We start from the raw sequence: 26,791 nt of genomic DNA, 5'->3' as shown, positions 1-26,791 counted from the left end.
TGCAAATGTGAACAGATTAAGTCATTTTGGAGAACAAATTGTAATTATAATCAGAGAGTTAAAAATTGTTTGTGTGAAGAAAAATATCTCCAACCGGCAGCATCCCAACGGTGGGTGTTAAAGTGTAAAGTCAAGTCAAAAGGCCTGGGAACCTCTGCCATCAGTGTGAGCATCAGCCTTGCCATGTGATGTCTCCATGGAGGGAGGAGCTAGTGCTGTTTAAAATGGGAGCTCCAGAAGGAGAGAGGTCTCTTTATTTCTGCTCTTCAACAGACTGACTCACTGGGCTGGTGCTTGGCCTTTTTGTTTGTTACATGTGTATATCCATAGACCCAGCCTATTTCCCAAGGAGACCAGGGGAAAAGGAAAAAAAAAATTATGTATATGTTTCAAAATAAATCATTTTGAACTCTCCTTGTGTTGGCAAAGAATTGGATTGTAAACAACCAGAAAGAAATCACTCAAATATTGTGAAGCCACCACAGTCAAGAACACAAAAGTATTAGTGGCTTCCTTGTTAAAGGAAAGGAGTGCTTGGAATATGATGTTCCAGAAATCAAAAGAGTCAACTGATGGACATTCCTTCAGTTTCTAAGAAACTTAGCAAAGAAACCGAGTAAAATGGGGGGGTGGAGGGAGGATATTTATTTAAATAGAGAACTTTCAAGTATTTCTGATGAAAAGAACAAAGAACAAAGGTGAATAGAAAATTTGACATTCAAATACATGACTCAAGAGAAGCATAAGCAAGTAAATTTGAAAGATAAATAATAAAGGACTTAATAGGGTTGAACTTTTTTTACATTTGTAAGTGGGAAGAGCATACATGTAATTGCTAAGAATCTTATTATTGTTAAGGCAGATAGAAGTAAGCAGAGACAGGATATGGATGTGAGAGTTTTGTTTAGATGATTTGAAAAAAAAGGATGAAGAGGGATGCACTTGGAGAAGGGAAAAAGGAGAAGTAGAATAAGAAAATTATCTTACATATAAGAGGTGCACAAGAAAGAACTTTTATATTGAAGGGGAAATGCAGAGAAGTAATGGCAAATGCTTGAAACTCAGGCTTATCAGAAAAAAAAATGATAATCAGGAATAAAAGGTACCAAAGACAGTGAAATAATATAAAAAATAGAGTATATTTATCTGATAAAGATCTCTTTTTTCCTAGTATATAGGGAACTAAATTAAATTTATAAAATAATAACCATTCTTCAGTTGATTAATTGCCAAGGAATATGAACAGGCAATTTTTCAGAAGAAAACATCAAAGCTATCTATTGTCATAGGGGAAAAAATGGTGTAAATTACTCCTGGGGAGACAAATATAAGTCATAAGAACTCTGAGATACCAATGGACACCTGTCACAAATGACAAATAATGGAAGGAATGAGACAAAATAAGTATACTGATGAAATGTTGATAATGAGAAGTTGTTCAACCATTTTTTAACCCTTATCTTCCATCTTGGAACCAATATTGGTTCCAAGGCAGAAAAGTGGTAAAGGCTAGACAATGGGAGTTAAGTGACTTGCCCAGGTTCACACATCAGGGAAGTGACTGAGGCCAGATTAGAACCTAGAATCTCCTGTCTCTAGGCCTGGCTCAACTGAGCAACCCAGCTGCCTCCTGTCCAACCATTTTAAAGAAAAATTTGGAACTCTACCTGAATGGCAAAAAAATGTCCTTGGATCCATTAACATCAACCAGGTCCCAAAACCAATGAAATCAAAGAAAAAGGAAAAGTATTTCTAGTCAACTCGTTTTGTGAAGACAAAGAATTAGAAATTGAGGAGATGACCTTCATTTGAAGAATGAGTCAATAATTTGCATATGATTCTAATAGAGTACTATTGTAGGATAAGAAATAATGAGGGAAATGGTTTCAGAGAAATGAAACAAAACATGAAAAGACCATTAAAACTGATGCAAAGAGACCAGTGACAGCAATATTATAACGATAATTAACTCTGAAAGAGTTAGATACTCTGGTCAGTACAATGATCCATAAAATTTCCAAAGGACAAAATGATAAAAAAATTATCTTTTCCTCTAAAGAAATAGCTAATGAACTCTGAGATAAAATTGACATATAGTTTTCTCACTTAATTTTTCTTGCTGTTTTGGTTGATATGGCTGATATGTATATATATATTTTGTATAATTTCACATGTATAATTGACATATTTCTTGCCTTCTCAATGGGTGTCAGAAGGATCAGAGGGAGAGAATTGGAACATATTTTTAAAAATTTAAAATAAAAAATAAAATTTTAAAACTAAAAATATTTATAATATTGTATAATATAATATTGCACATGATATAAGAATTTTATTTCAAATCATTGATGTTTTAAACATGGCTCAAAGGAGAATACTGAAGATCTGACAGGGACAGAATTTTATCTTATCCCTCATTGTCAAATGAAATGGTCTACTTGGCAAATAATTCTGACTGGGGAGGTTAGCAGTCCCTGTGAAAGCTTCAGAGCCAGTGGCTACATTCGGTCCTGAGAGAATCAATTTGATGCAATATGTTCTTGTGTAAAGGTAGCAGGAGTTCCAGTGAGAGAAGGGAGAGATGGCCAGCTGGATGTTGGCTCTGCTGGTAACAGAGCATGCCCTCCCCCTTTGTCTAGTCACAGAAAAGGACAAATGACAAGCTGCCTGAAGCCAGTACAGCCGAGAGTTTACCTGGATCCTTGGAGTTGAGCTTGAGAACACAAATGCCAGCACTTGGGTTCAGAGGAGTGACTATGTGAAGCAGATTAATTAAGAGTATGGACTGTTCTCAGTAACAGGTACTTCATGTTAATCTTCTATTAGTTCCACACTTTCCCCACATAGAGGTATTTATTTATCAAATGTAGAAATTAATCTTTTTTCTTATCCTAACAAATAATATATGATTTTTACTTTTTATTGTTTCAAATATTGTTATTGAAAAATATATTTCTTTCTTCCTTCCTTCCTTCCTTCCTTCCTTCCTTCCTTCCTTCCTTCCTTCCTTCCTTCCTTCCTTCTTTCTTTCTTTCTTTCTTTCTTTCTTTCTTTCTTTCTTTCTTTCTTTCTTTCTTTCTTTCTTTCTTTCTTTCTTTCTTTCTTTCTTTCTTTCTTTCTTTCTTTCTTTCTTTCTTTCTTTCTTTCTTTCTTTCTTTCTTTCTTTCTTTCTTTCTTTCTTTCTTTCTTTCTTTCTTTTCTTTCTTTCTTTCTTTCTTTCTCCCTTTTTGTCCCTCCCTTCAGCTTTCTTTTTTTAAAGTGATATAGAGGCAGCAAACTAAACTGAGAATCAAGAGGTTTGATTTCTGGTCCTGGCTCTGTTAAATATTAACTCTATTATTTGATGGGGAGGTAGGGTACGTCACTTACATTTTCTGGACCACAGTTTACTTAATTGTAAAGTGAACATATGGAACAAAACGCCCTTTAAAATCTCCTATACAACTCACTTTCTAAGCTTCCAAGTGTATTGGAAAGCCTTTTGGATTTAAGATCAAGACTTTTGTGTTCCAATCCCAAATTTGATATTTTTTAGCTGTGTGACTTCCAGCAAATAGCCGACCCTCTTCACCTCACTAGCCAAGATTAGAACTTGCTGGAGATGTAGAAGGAAGCAAGGAAACAAGCATTCATGAAATGCTTGCTTCATGCCAAACGCTATGCTAAGTATTTAAAAATATTTTCTCATTTGATCTTCAAAACAAACCTTCAGAATAGTTATTATTTTTTAATCTCCATTTTAGAGTTGAGGAAACTGAGGTAAGCATAGTTTAAGAGTTAAGAAATGAGCCCAGGGTTACATAGCCAATAAATTGTTGAGACTAAATTCAATCTCTGTTCTTCCTGTCTGTGGGTCCAACCACCTTCCTGCCCCAAGAAAGGATTCTTATTTAATTCCAGTTTGGATAAAAATAAGCTGACATTTTGTCAGGCTCTGTGACCCTCAGGACAAGACAATGCAATCATTGTAAGGTTAGTGTCAAAACTATTTAGTGAAACTCCTGTTGTTGCCTTTCTAAAACAGTACTGGTGACCTGCTTAAATCATCTCTGTTATAGAGGAAGCAGCCTCATTTCCTTCAACTGATTCTCATATGTCAGGGTCTTAAGGAATTTCAGCAATATGGATGCCCAGCTCTGGATCCTCTTTTATTTATCAATGTCCTTCCTATATTTGAAATCCAAAACTTCCTCCTGAGGAGCTCTAAGCAGGAAAGGATAGAGCAACACTATTTAGACCTGAGTATTATTTCTCTCAAGATAGACTAAGATTGTATTGATTTTTGGAATGCCACCCCTCATTGTTGATGAAAATTGAGCTTCCAATCCCAAACTCCCAGACTTCTTTATCAGCACCCTCAATGTTAAGTAGCCCTAACTTTTCTCCTCAAGCCTGTATGAGCTTTACTGTCTTAAATGTTAAAATGAAAGGGCCCTGGATGATCAGAGTAGCTTATCCTGGAGACTAAGAGCAGCTTTAAAAAAACACATTCTGATAACTTTATTCCACTATAATGGGTTTCCTTTTTGCCTAATTATATTATGTCTTTAAAACACATTGAAAAGATTTCCATAAGATAGGTCTGACTGGAAGTTGAGTGGGGGAAGAGGACCTGGACTTGACGCAATTCAAGCCTAACAGGCACTGAAAACAAAAACCTATCACAATCATGGCAGCCTGGGAGGAGGTGGTTGGTTTAGGGTTTGGAGGTTTTTAAGTGAGGAAATTTTAAGCCATTTGAAGTTAAGATGCTAACCACTATTATTGAAGTTCACACACACACACACATATATGTGTATATATGTATATATATATATATATATATATATATATATATATATATATATATATATATATATATATATTCTTAAGAGGTTTTCAAGGGAAAGGAAGCTGGAAACTTCTACAACTGAAACAGTCTTTCACTTTGTGAGTTGTTTTAACTTTTTAAACTCCCTCTCCTCCTTCCTTCCTTCCTTCATTCCCTCTTTCCTTCCTTCCTTCCTTCCTTCCTTCCTTCCTTCCTTCCTTCCTTCCTTCCTTCCTTCCTTCCTTCCTTCCTTTCTTCCTTCCTTCCTTCCTTACTTCCTTCTTTCCTCATTCCCTCCAGCTCTCTGTCTCTGTCTCTCTCATCAATATTTCAACTACTCTGATCTCCTATACAGTATGATGACATATTATAATGATTTAGATTTATAAATCTGACTGAGTTTGGGGAAGTTAGAGGAAGCAGTGATGTGCATGTGCTTTTTGTTTATTTGTTTGTTTGTTTGTTTTGAGGGGGAAGTAAGACTTGAAGAGTTTGTATGGAGGGTATTGTTCTGGTTTTGCCACTGACCCTGCTTGGGCACCAGTTGGAAGAAAGGAGCAGGGATTGTGCTGGAAGAGCTTAAAACCCCTTTTCTTTTTTCACACTATACTGTGCAGATTGTTTTTGGAATTTTGAGACTGGGTTCCAATCTCTGTTCCCGATACTTCCTCCATGAGTGACCTTAGACACTTTAAAGGAGTCAGTTTCCTCAAGTGTAAAATGAAGGGTTGGATTGAATGTTTCATATTCTCATCTATAAAATATTAATTTATGGAATGTTCTACGCAGTTCCTCACTCTAAAATCATCATATCTGTGTGCCCAGAGATCAAAATATAAAGAACAGAAAATCAAAAATAAATATTATCTCAACTAAAAGAGTTTTGTTCTTTGCTCCCTCTTTTTTTTTTGGTCAATCTCAATTGTCCTTAATCCTTGCATTGGTCCTTATGAATTTAGAACTAAATACAAACAATTTGTGTATCTGTCTTCTGCTTCTGAGATGACTAGTGCAATTGTCCTCTCTTTCTGATACTTCATTCTTATCCTGGCTCTGTTCTCTTTTAGAGTCAAGCCAAAAGGAGTGATATAAAATTAATTGTGGGTAGTAAAAAGGGTACTGGGCATGGCATTGTAAAACCTGTATTCCTACATGACTACCTGCTAGAAAAATTATCCCACCTCTTGAGAGATCAGTTTCTCCTACTGTAAAATGTGGATAATATTCACAACCTTCATAAAGAATGTGTTTGAACTATATGACTCCTTAACTTATAGAGGATCACATATTTTCCTGAAAATTAAAGTTAAAGCATTAAGGAAAACTATGTGACTCAGTGGATAGAGTCATACCTAGAGATGGGACGTCCTGGGTGTGACCCTGGTCAAGTCACTAAATCCCAATTGCACAATAAAGGAATTAAAACATTAGAATTACGTAAGATATTATTTTTGTTATGCCTCCTATATGTACTGAAGCAAGATATTCCATCTCCACATATACTAGTATTCTCAAATGAGGCAGTAGTGTATAGGAAAGCCCACAGAAAAGATTGAGGATGGTGATGGACCAAATATTTATTATCTGCCTTTCAGGAGCCAGACACTAAAATATGAATAACTGAATTAGGTTCAGAGAAAATAGTTTTGAAGAAAAGTCAGAAAACTTTAGATCTTTTAGTTTGAAATAAGACAGTCTCTTCCATAAGAGATGCTAAACTAGGGAATGAGAATTGGCAAAAAATGATGGAAAGCTGAACTTCGAATCAGAAGAGCTTTGTGTAGATCCCTGCATCTGACACTTGTATGAGCAAAGGCGAGTTATTTGATTCTGTCTGCTTTTTTTTTCCCATTCAGTAAAATAAGGGATGATGATGATGTTGATTATATTGATGATGTTGCCTGCCTGTAATTATTGCCCAATTCGATCTAGACCCTGGAGAATAAAGACAAAGGGAGGGGGAGGATTAGGAAGTGTCCCTGCTTTCCCCTGAATACCCAAGAGTGATTTATGCTGTCCAAATGAAAATAATATATGAAAAGTACTTTGTAAACCTTAAAGGACAATGCCCCTATATGCTTTTATTTCATTCATATTTTGAGAGTTCACATCTGCACAACTCATAAAAGCAAGGAAAATTGCATCAGGTTCTGGGGGAAAAAAACTATAGAAAGGGAAACAGAGTTCAGAAGAACTGAAGGGAAAAAAAGGAATAAGCTGATCTTATTAGGCTAAATTGTTTACTATTAAGTCAGAGAACATAGAATCATTTCCTTTGTGACCTTAGACAACTCATTTACTATTTCTGTACTTCACTTTTTCATCTATGAAATGACAATAAATTACATATATATAATTATTTGGATTGGTATAAAAGATATAAATGGGTATTTTATATAGTATATTTTAATACATATGTTTATATACTCACACATATCTACAGATAGGCTGCATTTGATTCTTAAGACAAATAGCTAAGAGGGATAATTTTCATATCTATTATCTTATATATAAGATGAGGAAACAGGTTTAGCAAGTAACATTGAGTGGTGTTGAATAAGAGGACACCTAATGCCCCGTGATACTTTGACTTACATTATATTTTGAAGATCAAATTTTGCCTCTGAAAGTTAGGTGAATAAAGTACACTAAATCATGGCTAAGATTGTCAGTAATGGATAAAGTAGAAAGAATCAAAAAAAAGTGTGTGTTTGTGTTTTTGGGCATGGCCATGTGAAAGAGAGTTAGACAGACAGAGATAGACAAAGACAAAGAAGCCACATAATGATTTATAGTTTAAAATAATACTGGTACCTACTCTGTGTGATCTTCATGGCATCACATTTTATTACATATAAAATAAGCATCTTATACTAGAAAATTGTTCATTTTTTTCTAGTCCTAAATCCTTATAAAATAATGCTTATCATTATGGCATTTTAGGTTTTACAACAGCCCTTTCATCGCAGAGATTATGTAAGATGGTTTAAATAGAAATATTTTATAGATGTAGAAGCTGAGGTGTGACATGATTTATAAGGGATCCCATTAATGGTAAATGATGGAGCTTAGATTCATTGCTAGGCCTAATTCCAAGTTCACATCTTTGTTTACTACACGTTGATGTAACATTATTTGAAGAATCATTAAGAGGTCACAACACTTATAACCTAGACCATATTGAAATATTTTACTCTGTAGCTTGAGAAGAGAAATAGAAGTGTTATTAGGTTAGATGTCTCTGAATAAGCTGAAAAATGAATGATCTAAAAAGATATTTAAAAAATGGAATAAAAATGAAGTTAGTGACCTTTGATGGTGTTGGGTCCTAAAGGATAATTTAGGTTTAAGAATTTCCAGAGTCCCAGTCATTTCTTTAGATTTGGATTTGAATTTTTTAAAATTTATTTAGAATATTTTTCCATGATACCATGATTCATTATTTTTCCCACCCCTCTTCTGTCTCCCTCCTGGAGCTGACAAGCAATTTTACTGGGTTATAAATGTATCACCTATTTCCATGCTATTCATATTTGCAATGCAGTGATCTCAACACCAAAACCCCAAACATATCCCCATCGAACCATGTGATTGATCATATGTTTTTCTTCTACATTTCTGTATCCACAGTTCCTTCTCTGGATATGAATAGTGTTCTTTCTCGTAACTGGATTGTCCTGGATCATTGCCTTGCTGCTAGTAGAAAAACCTACTGTGATTGTGCCACAGTGTAACAGTCTCTGTGTACTATGTTCTGGTTCTGCTCCTCTCACTCTATATCAATTCCTGGAGGTTGTTCCAGTTCACATAGAAAGCCTCCAGTTCATTATTTCTTTTAGCTCAATAGTATTCCATAACCATCACATACCACAATTTGTTCAGCCATTCTCCAGTTGATGGATATCTCTTCATTTTTCCAAATTTTTTTGCCACCACAAAGAGCAATATTTTTGTACAAGTAGTTTTCCTTAGTAACCCTTTGGGGTACAAACCCAGCAGTGGTATGGTTGGATCAAATGCCCTTTGCTCATAATTCCAATTTGCCCTCAGGAATGATTACATCAATTCACAATTCCACTAGTAGTGTATTAGTGTCCCAATTTTGCCACATACCCCTGAACATTTATCCTTTTCCTTTACTTCCATATTGGCCAATCTGCTAGGTGTGAGGTGGTACTTCAATGTTGTTTTAATTTTCATTTTTCTAATCAGGAGGGATTTAGAATGCTTTTTTATGTACTTATTAATTTTGATTTTTTCATGAGAAAACTGCCTATTCATGTCAATGGGAGGATGGCTTGATTTTTTTGTAAATTTGACATAGTCCTTTATATATTTGGTAAATCATACCTTTGTCAGAGAGTTTTGTTATTAAAATGTATCCCCAGTTTGTCACTTTCCCTCTAATTTTGGTTGCATTGGTTTTGTTTGTACAAAATCTTTTGTATTTGATAAAATCAAACTCATTCATTTTACATTTTGGAATGTTCTCTATTGCTTGGTCTTAAAATCCTTCCTTTCCCATAGATCTGACAGGTATACTATTCTATGTTCACCTAACTTATTTATGATTTTACTCTATATTTAAGCCATTTACTCATTTTGAGTTTATCTTGGTATAGGAAAGAATATGTTGACCTAAACCTAATTTTCCCCATACTATTTTCCAATTTTCCCAGCAGTTTTTGTCAAATAATGAGTTCTTGTCCCAAAAGCTAGGATCTTTGGGTTTATGGAACACTAGCTTGCTATAGTCATTTACCCCTAGTCTGTTCCATTGATCCACCCTTCTGTCTCTTAGAAAGTACCGCATGGTTTTGATGATCACTGCTTTATAGTAGAGTTTAAGATCTGGTACTGCTAGGACCCCATCTTTCATTTTTTTTTTCATTATTTCCATGGATATTCTTGATCTTTAGTTCTTCCAGATGAAGTTAGTTTTATTTTTTCTAATTCTATAAAAAGGTTTCTTGGTAGTTTGATAAATATGGTACTGAATAAATTAATTAATTTGGGTAGGATTGACATTTTTATTATATAGGTCATCCTACTCATGAGCAATTATTTAGATTTAGTTTTAATTGTGTGCAAAGTGTTTTGAAGTTGTGTTCATATAATTCCTGTGTTTGTCTCAGCAAACAGATTCCCAAATATGTTATATTGCCTAGGGTTATTTAAAATGGAATTTCTATTTCGAACATTCCTGTTTGGAGCCCGAGCCCTGAGATTCCACTGACCTCCAGAGTCCCAGCACAGTAGGTGAGGGAGGGGAGTTTGGACTCTCCTTCTTTCTTTTCCTTAGACCCAAGAATCCAACCTTTTCAGCATATCTTTTAAGTCAAATCGAGCAGGAGGATCCTTTAGGTTGGTCTTGTTGGATCTAGTTTTCTGTCCCCCTTGAGGTGCTTTGTTTCTGACTGATGTGGAAGCATTTTCACAGAGGAATCAACTTTTGCTACTTTTTGAGCTCCCCATCTTGACCCCATCACATTTATTTTAACTAAATCCACTGACTTCTTCAATACTTTTTTTTGGATTTATGGTCAGTTGTGAAGTCTGGAGTGAGAGTCCACTCTGCTGCTCTCTCTACAATATGAGACATTGTCAGAAAATAATGAATGAACTATGCAAAGGTTGACAAGGTGGGGGGAGGGTTATTTATTTTGTTGTTGTTTTTCCTCCCTCAGTTGCACATCAAAAATAAAAATCAAGCCAACCTCTTGGCTTGTGCTCAAAGAGACACAATGAAGAAATGATGGAATCTCATTTGGAGAGTCAAGTATAAAAATGACTCAGATACAAACTATCTTATTTTATTAGTAAGAACAGAAACAAAATAAAAATAGTGTGTGCATATGTAGTGATGGAATTGACTTTAGCAAAAGGTAGTAGAGGGTGGTAGAAAGAACATTGGTTTGGGATTACAGGACCTGGACTAAAATCCTACCACTTATACTAATTACTTGTGTTTGACATTAGTCATTTCATTTTACCTCCCTGGACCTCAGTTTCCTTATCTATATGATGAAGAGGCCTGACCGGATGACCTTTGAGGCCTCTTTAAAAGATTGGCATATTGCCCAATGTCCAAAGTTCCACTGAATTTTATGTGTTAACTGTTCAAATCGCTAATTTTCTAAGAATGTTTTAAACATTGGAATAAATTCTTAAATTTATTTTTATTGTTTTCAAATATATATAAACATATTTATTAAATATGTGTATGTCATAAGATGTATATATATACTAATATGCATGTGTACACAAATGTAAATATATTTGTATATAAACATGGGTGTAATCACAATCTACATATATATATACTTAAATATATTATATAAAAGATAATTTATATATAATGAGATATATATGTGTATGTGCTATTTATTTCCCTTATTTAGAGATAATGTGAGTCTCCATCCAACATAGTTCCTGCCTTTGATTCCCAGTACTATATTTCTTTTATTCTAAAAAATCATTTTTATGCATTCCTCTCATAGGTTAATATAAGTACAAGTGGAAGAACCTACAGAGGACACCTAAAATAGTCATTTCATTTTAATATTAACAAAGTGAGACCTGGGAAGAGACATAACTTCCTCAAATTGGCCTATGGTAAGTAGTACAGCTAGAATTTACTTCTCCAATGATTTTTTACTTCAAATCCAGTACAAGTCAATTGGCATCCTACTCCCTCATTTTTTACTTCTTTTTTTCTTTATGAAATTTGGCAAAATCATTTTAACTTTCAGAGATTTCTTACTAGAAAAACATTTAATGTGTCAAAGTAACAATGACTTATTTTTGCAGATGATGACCCCCTTCATGCAATGATCATCTTGACAACCAATAAATACATGGAGAATAAGAGGAATGTGACAGAATTTATTCTCTTTGGGCTTACCCAGGACCCTAGTTTGGAGAAAATTGTTTTTGTCATGTTTTTTGCCATCTACATTATAACTCTGGTGGGTAACATGCTTATTGTGATCACCATTATTTGCAGCCAAACTTTGGGCTCACCCATGTATTTTTTTCTTGCCTTCTTATCCTTTATAGATGCCTGTTATTCCTCTGTTACAGCCCCCAAAATAATCATCAACTCAGTGTCTATGAGAAAAACTATCTCATATGAAGGCTGCATGACCCAGCTCTTTTCAGAACATTTGTTTGGGGGCTCAGAAATCATATTGCTTACAGTTATGGCCTATGATCGCTATGTGGCCATCTGCAAGCCTCTACACTATATGACTATCATGAGTCGTCGTATGTGCATCCTCCTTGTCATGGTGGCCTGGGCAGGAGGCTTCCTTCATGCCCTGATCCAGCTCCTCTTTACCTTCAAGTTGCCTTTCTGTGGCCCCAATGTTGTTGATCATTTCATGTGTGACTTATACCCACTCCTCAAATTGGCCTGCACAGATACTCGTGTCCTGGCTCTGCTGGTGGCTGCCAACAGTGGAGTCATTTGCATGCTAAACTTCTTGATGTTGCTTGTTTCCTATGTAGTTATCCTGCTGTCTTTGAAGTCCCATAGTGCTGAGGGACGCCGTAAAGCTCTATCTACCTGTGGCTCTCACATCACTGTGGTTGTTCTATTTTTTGTGCCTTGCATTTTCATGTACATGCGCCCTCTGACTTTCTTCCCTATTGACAAAACTGTAGCTGTATTTTATACTCTCATCACCCCCATGCTAAATCCTTTAATCTATACTCTTAGGAACAAGGAGGTCAAAAATGCCATGAGAAAGCTCTGGAAGAGAAAAGTGACATCTGACAGCTAATAAATGGCCCAGCATGAAATAAAATTGTGGATATGGGTGGAAGAGATAAAAAGGGAGCCCTCTTACTGATAGTAGAGAAGTGTTCAGTAAAATGAACAGTGAACAGTATGTGAGCATTTTATTAAATGTTTATAATGTGCTAAACACTGAAGATAGAAAAGGTAGGGATAGGTTGGCAATGGAAAAAAAAAAAACATTCCCTACTCTCAGGGACCATTCTAAGGGGGAAGATGCTATGTGTGTAAAATTGTAGGTACATAAAAGATATATGTATAGAGTAGATGGATTTCATATGAAAAGGAGTCATCACTAGCAGGAATTGGTGGTGATAAAGAGGATAGTGTGATGGGGAAAGAGTAGGTATCCTGAATAAAATAGCTTTTTAAAGGAGTATTTAAGGAAATCAGAAAATAGGAAAGTCAGAGGTGAAGAATCCTGGGAGGAATGGTAGAGTCATGGTTGAGATATCACAAAGAGGTCAGTATAGTTGAACTGGAGAGAATATATAGGGGAGTAAGGCATAGGAATGTTTGAAAATTTGCAACATGCCAGGTTATGAAGACCTTCAATGTCCAAACATTCCCAACATGTATATCCTACTGTGGTTCCTAGAAGAGAGGGACAAAACAATCAGAGCTATACTTCTGAAACATCTGAGCAACAGAATGGAAGATGGGTCAGAATTAAGTTAAGGAGACAAATAAAATGACATTTTCAACTCAGCAATAGCATTATTAGGCCTTTATACCAAAGAGATCAAAAGAGAAAAAAGATAAATATATACATATATATGTATATATATTTATGTCTCTTATTGGAGTAGCAAAGAACTGAAAACTAAGGAGGTCATCTATCAGTTGAAGAATGAATAACAGAATATTATCATATCAAAAGAAATAACAAAAGGGATGGTTTCACAGAAATTCATCTAAAGTGAAGGGAGCAACAGAACCAAAAGAAACAAAATGACAGAAACACCATGAAGACAAACAACTGTGAAAGACCTGAGAATTCTGATCAAAACAAGAATCAACCATGATTCTAGAAGAATGTTGATGATGGTGGTGATGGTGGTAATAATAAAAAATGTTGATGACAACTTTGTATCATGTACATAGTGTTTTAAAGTTTGTGAAGCACTTCACAATTGTTAATTCATTTCATCTTCACATGTAAGGTAGGTGCCGTAATTATGTCCCCTTTATAGGTGATGAAGTTTATGCTGAGAGGTTAATAGGCTTGACCAGGATCTAAACAAGATTCAAAATCATGTCTTCCTGATTCCTAGTCCCTCTGTCAACTGCATCTTGCCTGTTTCATGGTGAAGTGATAAAATATAAGAGCAGAATTCAGAGATAATACAGATGTAGCTAGCTAGCTAGATATAGATACATGTCTATCTATCTATCTATCTATCTATCTATCTATCTATCTATCTATCTATCTATCTATCTATCTATACATAGATATGGAGTATATGTGTGAGCATATATCCACACATGAGCAGATATGTATGTATATACATATATATTTGCATATACATTGTTATGGATATCAATAAAGCAAAACCCGTTTTACTTTATTTTATTGCAAGGGTTTCATTTTTGCTTACTTTTGTAATAAGGAGATGCTAAAGAGAAAAAAAAATAAAGATTTTATTCATTGCAAAAATAAAACAATTTTTAAAAGAACTTTATAGAAATAGTCCAAGTAAGTTGTGATTAGTATAAAGCTATAAGACAGAATAATATATTATTTAGTTAGGAAGAACAAGATTTGTCATTAAATTTGGCATTTTATTTAGGATATATTGAGTTTGCGATGCCTACAAGACATCCAGTTGGAGATTAAAACTGATTAGTAAGGAGTTAGATCTATAGATATGGGAATTATTTCCATAGATAGGTTAATTTAAGCTCTGAGAGTTGATGAGAATACTAAATGAGATAGCATAGAATGAAGATGATCTGGGGGATTAAATTGGGAGACACACCTACTTCTTTGTACTCCTTTGAATCCCTAAATTTCTTCAATGTTCATCTTAAACATCTACTGAAAAGAAGGAGAAGATGGGGAAGAGGGAGAAGGGGGTTGAGAGAGAATGAAAGGATTCTTTCTTTCCTCCTTTACTTATGGGGAGAGATAAGACAAGTACTGTCCTTTTGAATAAAAGTATGGCTCCACAGGGGAGTTATATGGGAGATGGGGGATAGGAGACTAGAGTGGGATTGCCTCAATGAGATGGCAAGATAGATGCCTCCCTTAGAGGAGCCCGGGGCTCTTCAGGTCAAATTTGTCTTTGAGAGACAAGATGATCCCTTACAATTCTGCTTCCCCAAGAGACATTAACTGTCAGTCTTTCGGGGGTTTAGAAATGGTTACTACGAACAAGATATCAGTTTCCTTGGCCAGACAGTACTGAGTCACTGGAGAGGACAGAATTTCAGCTTGAAATTCTGTCTCAATGATTTCAAATCCTAATCCTCTTTGTTATATTTAGAGACAGGCCCAAATCCAAAGTCCTAAATTTCAAAATGATTTATTGAGGTTGAAGCAGGAAGGGAATGGCAGGGGTGTATGAGGGAGGAAAGTTTTGGGAAGTGGGTAAAAAGGGAAGCCCTAAAGATTTTCCCCTCTTGCAGATGGCCTTTCAGAATCTGGAGGCCAAATGTATCTCAGCCCTAACCTCTACTTTTTGCCAACTGCTTTCTTGTCCCTACTCTCAAACTAACTAGACCTTGAAAGTATTTAGTGCAGGGGCAAGTAAGGGAGAGAGAGAGAGAAGAATATCCCAGGGAAGGATCTGGATGGCTCTGGTCAAAAGTCCAAATACACAATCCCTCTTGAGGATTTTAGACAGCAGTAGTTGAGTCTTAGTAGAGTTGTTTCAGGGTTTCAGCAGTGAAAGTAAGTTTCAAATGAATGGGCTTCTCAGCTTTCAGGAGATCCACCTTCCTTCTTCACCTCCCAGGCTGGAATGTAAATCCTGTCAGTTGGCTCCAAGGTTCTGATTCCTCCTTAGAACTCTGAGCTTTTCTTCACCCTTCCTCCACTATCACTTCAGCTGGTCCCTCCAAGAGACTAGTCTCTCTCCTAAATGCAAAATTTCTCTTCTCTTCTCTTCCAAATCCCCCTTTTCATCTTTGTGCATTTTGTCAACCAGAGAAGCTTTGGGGTTAAACAAGTGACTTAATGTTATTATTCTTAACACTAGGTTTTTAGCTATCTATATTTGTAGTCCCTCAAAAAAGAAAAAAAATCTATATTCCCTAAACTATCTTTTACACTTAACATAACAACTTTAAATCTAAGACAGGATTTATGGGGGGAAAGTGTTTGAGTAAATAATTTCTGGGTTGCATAAAATTGATACATCCCTTCGTGGTCGCCATAACTGTAAGGAATAAAATTTAGGGGAGAGGGGGAGACTGAGGCAGGTAGAAATTAGTTTCTCTCTGCAAGGAATATATATTTTTTAGAGGTTTATTAAAGGTTAAAGATTAAGAATATACAAGTATGAAACATGTGCCTAGGCCAGAGGCCTAGACAAAATAACCTCACATCATGGAAGAGACCTCTCTGCTCCAAAAACGGAAGTCCAAAAAAGCCCCGAGCCCTTCAAAAGCCTTTGCTTAAATATCTTCTCGATCTCGGCCCAGGTGAGATTACAAGGCATTCTGGGGAAGTGGAGCAAAGGCTCATGGGGATTGTAGTCCTGTATTCGAGTCTATTTTTTACATCGTGGAGGTGCATAAGAGTGATTGAGATAGTGTGAGTATGGGTGAGTGTGGGTGAGAGCTATTTCATTGCAGCAAACTTTTTGATTATGTATGATATATTTCTTGTTAACAAGATTAATGGGTTTTTACTTTGTCAAGTTTTAAACATCAATCCTCTTTATTATTTACTTATGTTTCAGCATCACTTTGATTTATTTCAAAGCTGTTAGCAGCTTGTGTTCTAATATTCCTGTCAACACCACTCTGAGTCATTTCATCTTACTTGGATCTTGATTGTTTCTTCTGAGTTAGTCATGGCATTTTGGGTTTTCACATGTGAGGCATGATACCATTGGGTCTTTTCCTAAGATTTTAATTGTGGTAGTAGTTGTGTATGTTACTTAATATGGTCCATTGCATTTTGGGTCCATTACTGTCTTTCTGGCAAAGTTCTTTATGTATACCATGTCTCTGGGGTTTATGTTATGAAGTGCAAAGTCTAATGGTACTCTTTGTACAACTAAGTCAAGATTATATAGTTCCTTTAGCCTGTTATGGAGGGATGTTAAATAGGTATGTAGTTGGCATTCTCCTCCAAGCATGAAAATATAACCTGGTTTTATCATCCTTCCTTGACAAAGAAGCTGTCTATACAATAGTTCTTAGGGAGATATATGCAAATCTCCTTAAGGCATTGTTCTTAGATGGAATAGTTCAAGTGGAAGAAGTTCTGTCCAATTAAGATGTGTTCGTGTACGTAATTTTCCCACTGCAGTTTTGACCTCTCTATTAAGACATTCGACTTGGCCTGCACTTCTGGAGTGCTAAATTGTGTGTAGATTCCCTTTTATTCCCAATTTTTGAAAGCCTTCTTATAGAATTTTAGATGAAAAATGGCTTCCCCTCTCTGAATCTATGTTTTCAGGAATATCACATCTGGGAGTAAAAGACTAATAACACAAGTCAATTGTTTAACCCCAAGGCGTTGTCTGGTTGACAAAACACACGCTACATAAGTCCTTCTGTTATTGTCCTAAATGTATATATTTTCTTTTTTTTTTTTTAACAATGAACTTCTGTCAGTATCAGTTCTAAAAAGTGACTTGCTTGTGTCAAATAGCTAGGAAATGTCTGGGGACAGATATGAACTGAGGTACTCCTGACTGGGTCTGATGCTCTTTCCACTGTGCTACTCTAAATGAATGAATTTTTCCTGAAACTCTGTTATATGCACTTTGCATATATTTCATGCCTCTCTTTATTTTCTAACTAAGATAGAAAGGAATCTTTCATTATTTTGCTTATATTGAGACATAAATACAGGGTTCTTGGAATACAACAGGTCATGTCTAATAATATATAAATGGTTATTAAATGATTGATAACTTTAAAAATTTTATTGGACTTATTTTAGTTGAATTCCTTTACAATAATCTTCTCCTTTAATGAACTGTTCTTTATGTTAAAAAGAATTAGTTAGGAGGAGGAGGAGGAAGAAGAGGAGAACTACCAGAATAGTACAATACATCCATATATGTATGCACATATACACATAGGCAGGTATGTAGAAAAGTATAAGTATGTCTGTATAACCTGATAATGGCAAATAGATTGCTAGATAGACAGATAGATAGATAGAAATATAGATAGATAGATACACACACACACACACACACACACACACACAGAGAGAGAGAGAGAGAGAGAGAGAGAGAGAGAGAGAGAGAGAGAATTCTTTCCTCTATTAGAATAGAATCTCATAGAATAGGCATTATTTTTTACTTTTCTTCATATTTTCAATACTTGAAAAACCTCTTGGCATAATAAGCATTTGATAAACACTTGGTTGAATGATTGATTGATCTAGTCTAATTCCATCTTTACTTCTAAAATACAATTATTACAGATGCAAAAATTCTTGGTTATGGATCTAGGAATCAATGCATATATTTCAAACCATGTTTATTATATCATATTATCACTCCTTGCTATGAGTTTACTGATCTTAGGTGACCAATGAACTTTTACTAGGTTTTATTTTTCCCCTATATCCCTACCTATTCTAGGAAGCAGTATTTCATAAATCTGTCTATCACTTTCCTTTTCCAGTCCCAAATTCCTGATAGTAAGCATTGATAAAGTTAGCAAAGAATCTGTCAAAAAATCATAGAAGGATTGTTTCCTTGAAAACATGAATTGACCACCATTTTGTTGTAGGTAGCATTATGAACTACAGAATAAATTTTAGTCATATCTTGATATTTTTTTGCTGTCATTCATATAGCTCAAATAAGCAAAAATAAAATTCTTCTGAATGAAGAAATGAAATGGATATATTCAAAATGCTGAATAACTCATTGGCAAATATTTATAACTTGGTGAAAGGTATAGAATATGGAGTTATAGATATATTTTAGATCCATTGTTTGTATATTTCACCTTCAGATAAAATTATTCAATCCTACTTCTTATTCTATTCTTTGTTTACAATGTTCAATTTCCCAACTCTGTGCCTTTATACTATGTGTATGTACATATATATATATATGTATATATATATATATATAATACCTCTTTTGTGTTTGTGTCTATTTCTTTGTTAATGAATGTTTGTGTCTCCTAATAGAATAGAAGCTCCATGAGAACAGACACTATTTTTTATGTTCTTTGTATCTCTAGTATAAAGAAAACTTCCTGGCTTAGTAATCATTTAATAAACCAGTTGTTGAATGGTTGATTGATCTAGTTTTTTGCTGTCTTTCAGTTGTTCAGTCATATCTGAATCTTTATATTCCCATGAACCATAGCACAATAGGCCCTTTTATTCTCTACTATCTCTCAAAGTCTAGATACACGTTAGTTATTTTCTTAACACTATGTATCTATCTCATCCTCTACTGTGCCCCTCTCCTTTTGCCTTCAGTCTCTCCCAACATCACATTCTTTTCCAATGAGTCCTGTCTTGTGGCCATGGTTTTTAGACTTCAGCTGTAGTATTTGATCATATAGTGGAGAGTCTGAAATTAATTTCTTTAAGTTTTGACAGATTTGATCTCTTTGCTCTCCAAAGGAATCTCAAAAGTTTTCTCTAGCACCACAGTTTGAAAGCATTGATTCTGCAACACTCAGCTGTCCTTATAGCTCAGCTCGTGGATCCAGACACTACCACTGGGAAAGCAAAACAAAACAAAAACAAACAAACAAACAAAAAACAGTTTTGACTCTATGGGCCTTGTCCTAGTTCAATTCCATCATTTTTAGGATGAGGAAAAAGTAACTTCTTCAGATCACTGAGGCGATACTAGAACACATGTATCCTGGCTGTAGAGCTAACATTCTCTCCCTCATGCTGTAATCCTTCTATACTTAATCCAATGTAGTTCTCTTTATTGGTATAAATGTATGCAATATATTTATAGGTTGAGAGTTATTGTCCCTTTAAGATATTTCTCTTTAAGACAGAGCAGTTTCATAATGAAAGAGGAAGAGAAAATAAATATACATAAGGAGAAAGTAGTTAAATCAAATGGCAAGAACATACAATATTATCTCACTCACAGATGACCAGATTAATATTGGAAAAGAAAAAGAAAAGAACTTTGGTTGACATTTGGGAAATTAAAGATCAGATATGAACTTCTATTTCCATATTTGTAAAGTGAGAGTAATAACCATTTTACTATTCATTTCATGGGGCAATTGTGAGGAAAGTACTGTCAAAATTTTAATATATGTACACGAGTTATGATTTTGCCCATAAATCATGAGGTTCAACCATTTATTTTTCATCTTACATTTCATGTAAAATGTCAAAAGCCATTTTTGTTTAAAATTTATTATTTTGTGAAATTCATTTCTCACTTGAAGATATATTTTTTTTCCAGAGTTTCTTCATGGCATTTTTCACCTCTGCATTTCTCAGTGTATAGATCAGGGGGTGTAACATGGGGGCTACAAGAGTATAAAATACAGCCACAGCTTTATCTATGGGCAGAATTACCACAGGCCTCAAATACACAAATATACAAGGCACAAAAAATAGGACAACAACAGTAATGTGAGACACACAAGTCGAGAGGGCTTTGCGTCTGCCTTCTAGGCTGTGAGATTTCAAAGAATTAAGGATGACAGCATAGGAAGCCATCAAAAGGAGAAAGTTTAACAGGCAGATGAGACCACTATTTGCTGCAACAAATAGGCCAAGATTATGGGTGTCTATACAGACAAGTTTGAATAAAGGGTTCAAGTCACACATGAAGTGATCTATGACATTAGGTCCGCAGAATGGCAACCAGACTGTGAAGAGAAGCTGTATTATTGCATGGAGAAAGCCCCCAGCCCAAGCTACCCCTACAAGAAGACCACAGAGCCTCTGGCTCATGATTGTGGTATAGTGCAGAGGCTTGCATATGGCTACATAACGGTCATATGCCATGACTGTTAGCAAGATGATCTCAGCACCACCAAAGAAATGTTCTGCAAAGAGTTGAGTCATACATCCATTAAAAGATATGGTTTTCTTTTCATATAATGAGTCAACTATCAGTTTGGGGGCCATGGAAGAAGAGCAAAGACCATCTATGATGGACAAGAAAGACAAGAAGAAGTACATGGGAGAGTTCAGAGCTTGGCTAGTGGTGACAGTAACAATAATAAGCAAGTTACCCACCAAAGTTACCAAGTAAATTAGTAAGAACACCACAAATATAATTTTCTGCATCTCTGGATTCTGTGTGAGGCCCAGGAGAATGAACTCAGTCACATTGTTTCCATTATCCATCTATATTGCTGTAATAAAATGGAACAAAAGGGATGGGGAGCTGTTTTACCTGCAAAGAAGATCACAGAATTGTAAGGAGTTGTCCAAAAATTCTTATCAGATGATCATCCTACCTCTTTTTGAACATTTTGAACATATTCAAAAATTCAATTTCTATTTCTTTAAAATATTCTATTTTCTCATCTCCATGCTGGAAGTAGATATTCAACAAGTGTTCATGTTTATTGGTTGCCTATTAGAGCATCCTATCTTGCTTATTTGGTTTGCTTGCTGGTAGGCAGCCTCTGAAATTCTGGGCTGTCAGAGGAAGTAGGGGTATCAAAAGGTGATTGATGAGAATCTTTCTAGGACCTTGACATTTTCTGTAAGTAAAAATAACACCAATGATTCTGAGAGTCAATCCATCCTTTCTGTTATCGATCTTTAAAATATTTATAATCAACAAACTTATTAAACAATATTTTTAGGGGGAGCTCTGGACCTCTTACTATTGTAATTATAAATTATAAAATCACAATCTATAAGTTCTTCTGTTCCAGAAATACCCCAAACAGAAACATATATATATAAATACATATATGTACATATATAACACATACATTTTACATATGAGGAAACTATGGACAAAAGACTTTAAATGTTCTGTGATGGCATTGCATATGGCCAGTGAGTGGTCAAACTCATATTTAAATTCAAATTCTCTAACTCTAAAGCTAACCCTCTTCCAACTTCACCACAATTCATGTTCATTCTATCATCCAACAACACTGCCTTTTAAAATTCTGGTGTTTAATGATTCTCTTTCATATTTTTCTATACTCCTTTTCTCCCCCAGTATTCCATACCTCCCTCAGATTTTCATAGCTTATCTTCTGAGAACTGGGAGTTTTTTCTCAGTATACTCCTCTATCTATTGAATCCTTTAGTTGTATCATATTATTCAATTTTGAGCATTATTTTAAAAGGTTCTCTCCAAACATATATGTGTGTATCTAACTATCTAGCTCTCTTTCTATATATTTACATTTATATATCAATATCTACATATTTCTTTTTTTTGTATCTTCCCAAGGTCCTAAACTGATTGCTGTTTTGTAAATCCTAGACTCATACTTTAAGGAAATAATACTTGATGATAAGAGGAAACTTCATTCACACAAGCTGCTCATGAAGAATAATGCCAGCTTATAGCTGACTCCATCTCTACCCTACAGAGTGACCCAGGATTTAGAGCCTTATTCTGCCTAATTATAGGTATATCAAAGCACAGAGATAAAGCAGTGTTTCTATGAAATTCAGGAATGCATCAACAACTCAGTGAGAGAATAGCATTTAAGATAGTTTGATGATAATGAGTTCTATGGATAACAAAGAAATAGTACAACTGGCATAAATAGAAATACTGCTAAAAACTTACCTTGAGTCTATTTAAAATGATGACGTTCATTGATGGAGAATTTTCCAGGATGTAATTTTTGTGTAATGGAAACCTGTTTTGAAAGATATAATGATGGACTCAGGAGAGAATGTCAGTATGACACAACCATCAATCAGCCATTGTTTTCTTATGATCAAAGGACTTACTGTTGGAAGGAACAAAAGAAATTGTCTAGATTAAAAAAAAATGATTGGACAAATTGAGGACCAGAGATAATTATTTTCCTCATTTCATGCAGGGTAGTGTCAGAATTTGAACCTTGTCTCCTGACTATAAATTCAATACTATTTCCATACAATGAAACCTAGTACACTGAGTTCTTTCCCTCAGTACCTACAGCCATAGAAAAACTTGGAGCAATAAGGAGAGATAATTGATCTTCTCCATTATTTGACTTTGTGATCCAAAGAAAAGTGACAGAATCTGGACTTAGATTTTCTCCAAGTGGCTCTCTTTTATCCATCCATATATCTTCTCATGCTGCTCTTAAACAGTCACTAAGAAGACAATTTCTCCCAAGTCAACAATGTGACTTAAAGAAAATCTCAAAGTTAAGGAACTATTTTTCATAACCATTGCTGTACCCTCAGAGGAATTAATTATCTCTCATATTTAGAAGGAGATCTTATTTAGTTGATGTGTTTGGAAACACCTGCATTTTTGTCTAATTGGCTACTTGTTTTGTATTTGGAATCCAATCTGTGCCCGTTAATTTGTAAGTTCCTAGATGTGAATGTCTCGCTCACTAAGAATAGTGAATCCAATATGAAAAAGAAATAGAATGAGTCATATCATTCTATAGTTTTTTTCACAGTAACTGAGTTCACAAAGGATTTATCATATCCATTTTCCATCTTCTTTGTAAAATTGTCAAACTTTTGATTACTCAGTTTTGTCCCTGACTTTCTAGGTCTTAAAACCATACCTCCTGGACTACTGAATCATCCTGCAACTTCTCTCACTTCCGGGTTCCTCTATACAATGTAATAGCTCACCAGTCTTGTACCCTGCTCACTTTAGAATATTCATCCACCAGGTCTGTCCTCATTCTTCCATTAAAGTGCTCCTCCCATATCCTTTATTATGTGAATGTAGAGGGGTCATCCTCCCCTCATTCTTTTTCCTTTCCTGTTAATATCTTCTATATATTAAAAACATGATAATACACTGGGACTTTAATCATCCTTTCCCCCATACTTCTACAGAGATTACATATAGAACTTTCTGAAAGAATCTCATAAACACCCAAAGTAATTGTTCTTATTCTTGAGATACATTTGTTCATTTAAATCATGGGATGTTAGTTGATGGTGATCTCTTAAGACCTTGGGAAAGTGAATATCAAATAGCCTTGGGATTACCAGTGGTATCCAGAAGCTAGTATTCCTTCAACAATCAACATTAGGAAACTGGGTAACTTCCCTTTCTGAGTCTATGGCTCAGCTGATAAAATAATGGTCTCTGGCTACTTGATATCTAAGACCCTTTCCATCTCTGATAGTGTATGATCCATGTTTCTTTCCAATTCTACTTTATTGTTCTATTCTTTATTATCATGTATAGTTCCATAAATCTTTTCATTTATTTCCATAAAAAAGATAACTTCATGTAAAAGTCATAGATTTAATTATATCTCAATCATTACCTAAATGAATCCACAGAATAATATAAAAACATGGAAATCTTTGGCTTGGTTGCAGTGGAACTCAGAGTTGGGGACTATGCAGAATTATTTTATAAGGGAGAGGGATAAAACTGGAGGAGTCAAGTAGCAAGATAATATAATAATGTTGCATGTGATTTTAAGGGCCAAAACAAGGGATTTGGTCATGGAAATAAGAATTAAAATTTTATGAGTAGCATGACAATATGACAATATTGAAATGTGAAAGCCAAAGTGAGGCAATATTAGTTTTTATTCCAAACAAAATATCTTATATAGTATAATAAGATCACACTGGCAGTTGCCAACACTCAACTTGGAAAAATAGATCTTTCCTTTAATAATAGTATCACTAACTATTCCAAGTTCAAGAGAGATTATGTTGTTTAGTTGTTTTAGAAGAGGGTAGATAAATTCTGTTTTGGATATTTTAGGAAGTTTTAGAGACATCCAGATTAGAAAAATGAAGAGGCAATTGGTAATATGGAACTGAAGATCATGGAAGATAATTTGTATAGTTATCCAAATATGTCATTTTAAGAGATGAAGAACACACGATCACTGGCATAATCATCAAAAGAATGCAGAAAAGATGGAAAAGGACATAAAACAGATCTTATTTGAATACCTAAATATAGGTGGCATTTTATGGAGGATAATGCAGCAAAAGAAAAAAAAAGACAGAGGAGTAAAACAAAGTGAATTAAAGGTGAGAAATGTCATAAAAATTAAGAGATCAGAAAATATATAGAAGGATGGAATTGTCAAAAGAGTCAAATGCTTTTAAGAGATCAAGAGGGATGAGCAATGGGATCAGCCATCAGATTTGACAAGTGGAGATCAATGGTAACATTGGTAATTGTAGTTTTGGTGGACTTATTGGGTCAGGAGCCAAATTTCAAAGAATTGGGAGGTAAGGAAAGTTGAAGAAGTAGAGACAATTAATGTAGACAGATATTTTTGGTAGTAATAACTATAAATTATAAGGCATTTTCTCTGTATTAAAAAATCTCTTTAATACTTATATTGAGAACAAAATACAAAAAATTTGGTCTGGCATTTTAAGCCTTCCACATATTAGCCTGCATTTATCATTATGCATTGCTATTTTATTTCTTAAGACACTTTTCATGTTTGCTTTCACATAACAAGAACACTTTTCTCAGCATGTAGTCTTCAGATTCAAAATTCTGTCTTCAATTAAAAGCATTATATTCAATATTTTGAACTTACTTATTTCCACCTCCTTTGACATTTTAAATGCCAATTTGACATCATTTTCAGTTTCCTGTATTACATTTACTTTGATTCTCCTATCCATATTTTCTAGGTCTCATTCATTCTTGAAATATTTTTGCATTAATATTTATAAATCTTGAAGCAACAAATTGGGAAAGAATCTTCATAAAAACCTCTGACAAAGGTTTAATTACTCAAATTTACAAAGAGCCACATCAATTGTACCAAAAATCAAGCCATTCTCCAATTGATAAATGGGCAAGGGACATAAACAGGCAGTTCTCAGCCAAAGAAATCAAAACTATTAATAAGCACATGAAAAAGGGTTCTAAATCTCTTATAATCAGAGAAATGCAAATCAAAACAACCCTGAGGTATCACTTCACACCTAGCAGATTGGCTAACATGACAGCAAAGGAAAGTAATGAATGCTGGAGGGGATGTGGCAAAGTAGGAACATTAATTCATTGCTGGTGGAGTTGTGAATTGATCCAAACATTCTGGAGGGCAATTTGGAACTATGCCCAAAGGGTGATAAAAGACTGTCTGCCCTTTGATCCAACCATAGCACTGCTGGGTTTGTACCCCAAAGAGACAGTAGTAAAAAGACTTGTACAAGAATATTCATAGCTGTGCTCTTTGTGGTGGCCAAAAGTTGGAAAATGAGGGGATGCCTGTAGCAGTCCACCCCTAGCTATGGGCAAGGGAAACAGTTGGTATGTACAGATTGCCTTAGAAGAGAGCATGCATAGTCTTGAGCATGCTCAGTATTGCACATGGCTGGGAAAGCCTTGGACCCTTGACCCCAGCTTCTCCAAGGTTAGGCGGGAACACAGGTTTCTTTGTGCTCACCTGGTTAAGAGAAACCACACCTATACCTTGTCATTAACCAATGAGAATCATCCCTATGTACTGTGTATATTTGCATATCAAAGATTATATTTAGCCCAGCAAGCTCCACCTCTCTCTCTCTCTCTTTCAGGCTAACTGATGGCTGTCCTGGCAGGAGCTTGGCCTCTGGACAAGCTCCATCTTTAAATCTTCTCTATCTCTCTTTCATCTCTCCAACCTGTGTGGTATTAAAAGTGGATCTCTGGACTGGTAAAAGCCTTCGGAAAGGTCCTTTGATCAGAGCTTAGCTGTGGCTCATGGAAAATTAATAAAAACTCATTCCTGCCACCTCATATCTCTAATTTGACTCCGTCATCCCCCTCATGGTATCTAAAACTTCTATCCTGTCTCTATCTTCCTACCTTAAAGCTTCTCTCCCCTCTGAGGAAGCTTTAATGCCCATCAATTGGGGAATGGCTGAACAAATTGTGGTATATGTTGGTGATGGAATACTATTGTGCTAAAAG

General features: G+C 35.1%; 2 protein-coding genes across 2 annotated transcripts; one reads left to right on the top strand and one right to left on the bottom strand.

Moving 5' to 3' along the window:
* Positions 1-11,655: 11,655 nt before the first annotated feature.
* On the top strand, positions 11,656-17,977 carry LOC100018795 (olfactory receptor 4C46-like). The gene is made up of 2 exons (XM_056801755.1): positions 11,656-12,576; positions 17,438-17,977. Exons 1-2 carry the CDS (start codon positions 11,668-11,670, stop codon positions 17,474-17,476), a joined length of 948 nt encoding a protein of 315 aa, XP_056657733.1. The 5' UTR covers positions 11,656-11,667; the 3' UTR covers positions 17,477-17,977.
* A 2,157-nt stretch (positions 17,978-20,134) lies between these two features.
* LOC100018829 (olfactory receptor 4C12-like) lies at positions 20,135-26,211 on the bottom strand. The gene is made up of 2 exons (XM_001371860.3): positions 26,194-26,211; positions 20,135-21,093 (listed from the first exon to the last, which is right to left on the bottom strand). Exons 1-2 carry the CDS (start codon positions 26,209-26,211, stop codon positions 20,164-20,166), a joined length of 948 nt encoding a protein of 315 aa, XP_001371897.3. The 3' UTR covers positions 20,135-20,163.
* Positions 26,212-26,791: the final 580 nt, after the last annotated feature.

Source organism: Monodelphis domestica, chromosome 6, assembly GCF_027887165.1.
Source record: "Monodelphis domestica isolate mMonDom1 chromosome 6, mMonDom1.pri, whole genome shotgun sequence".
Classification (NCBI taxonomy): Eukaryota; Metazoa; Chordata; class Mammalia; order Didelphimorphia; family Didelphidae; genus Monodelphis; species Monodelphis domestica.
The sequence above is the reverse complement of the archived record's forward strand: the minus strand, read 5'-3'. Positions and strand labels throughout refer to the sequence as shown.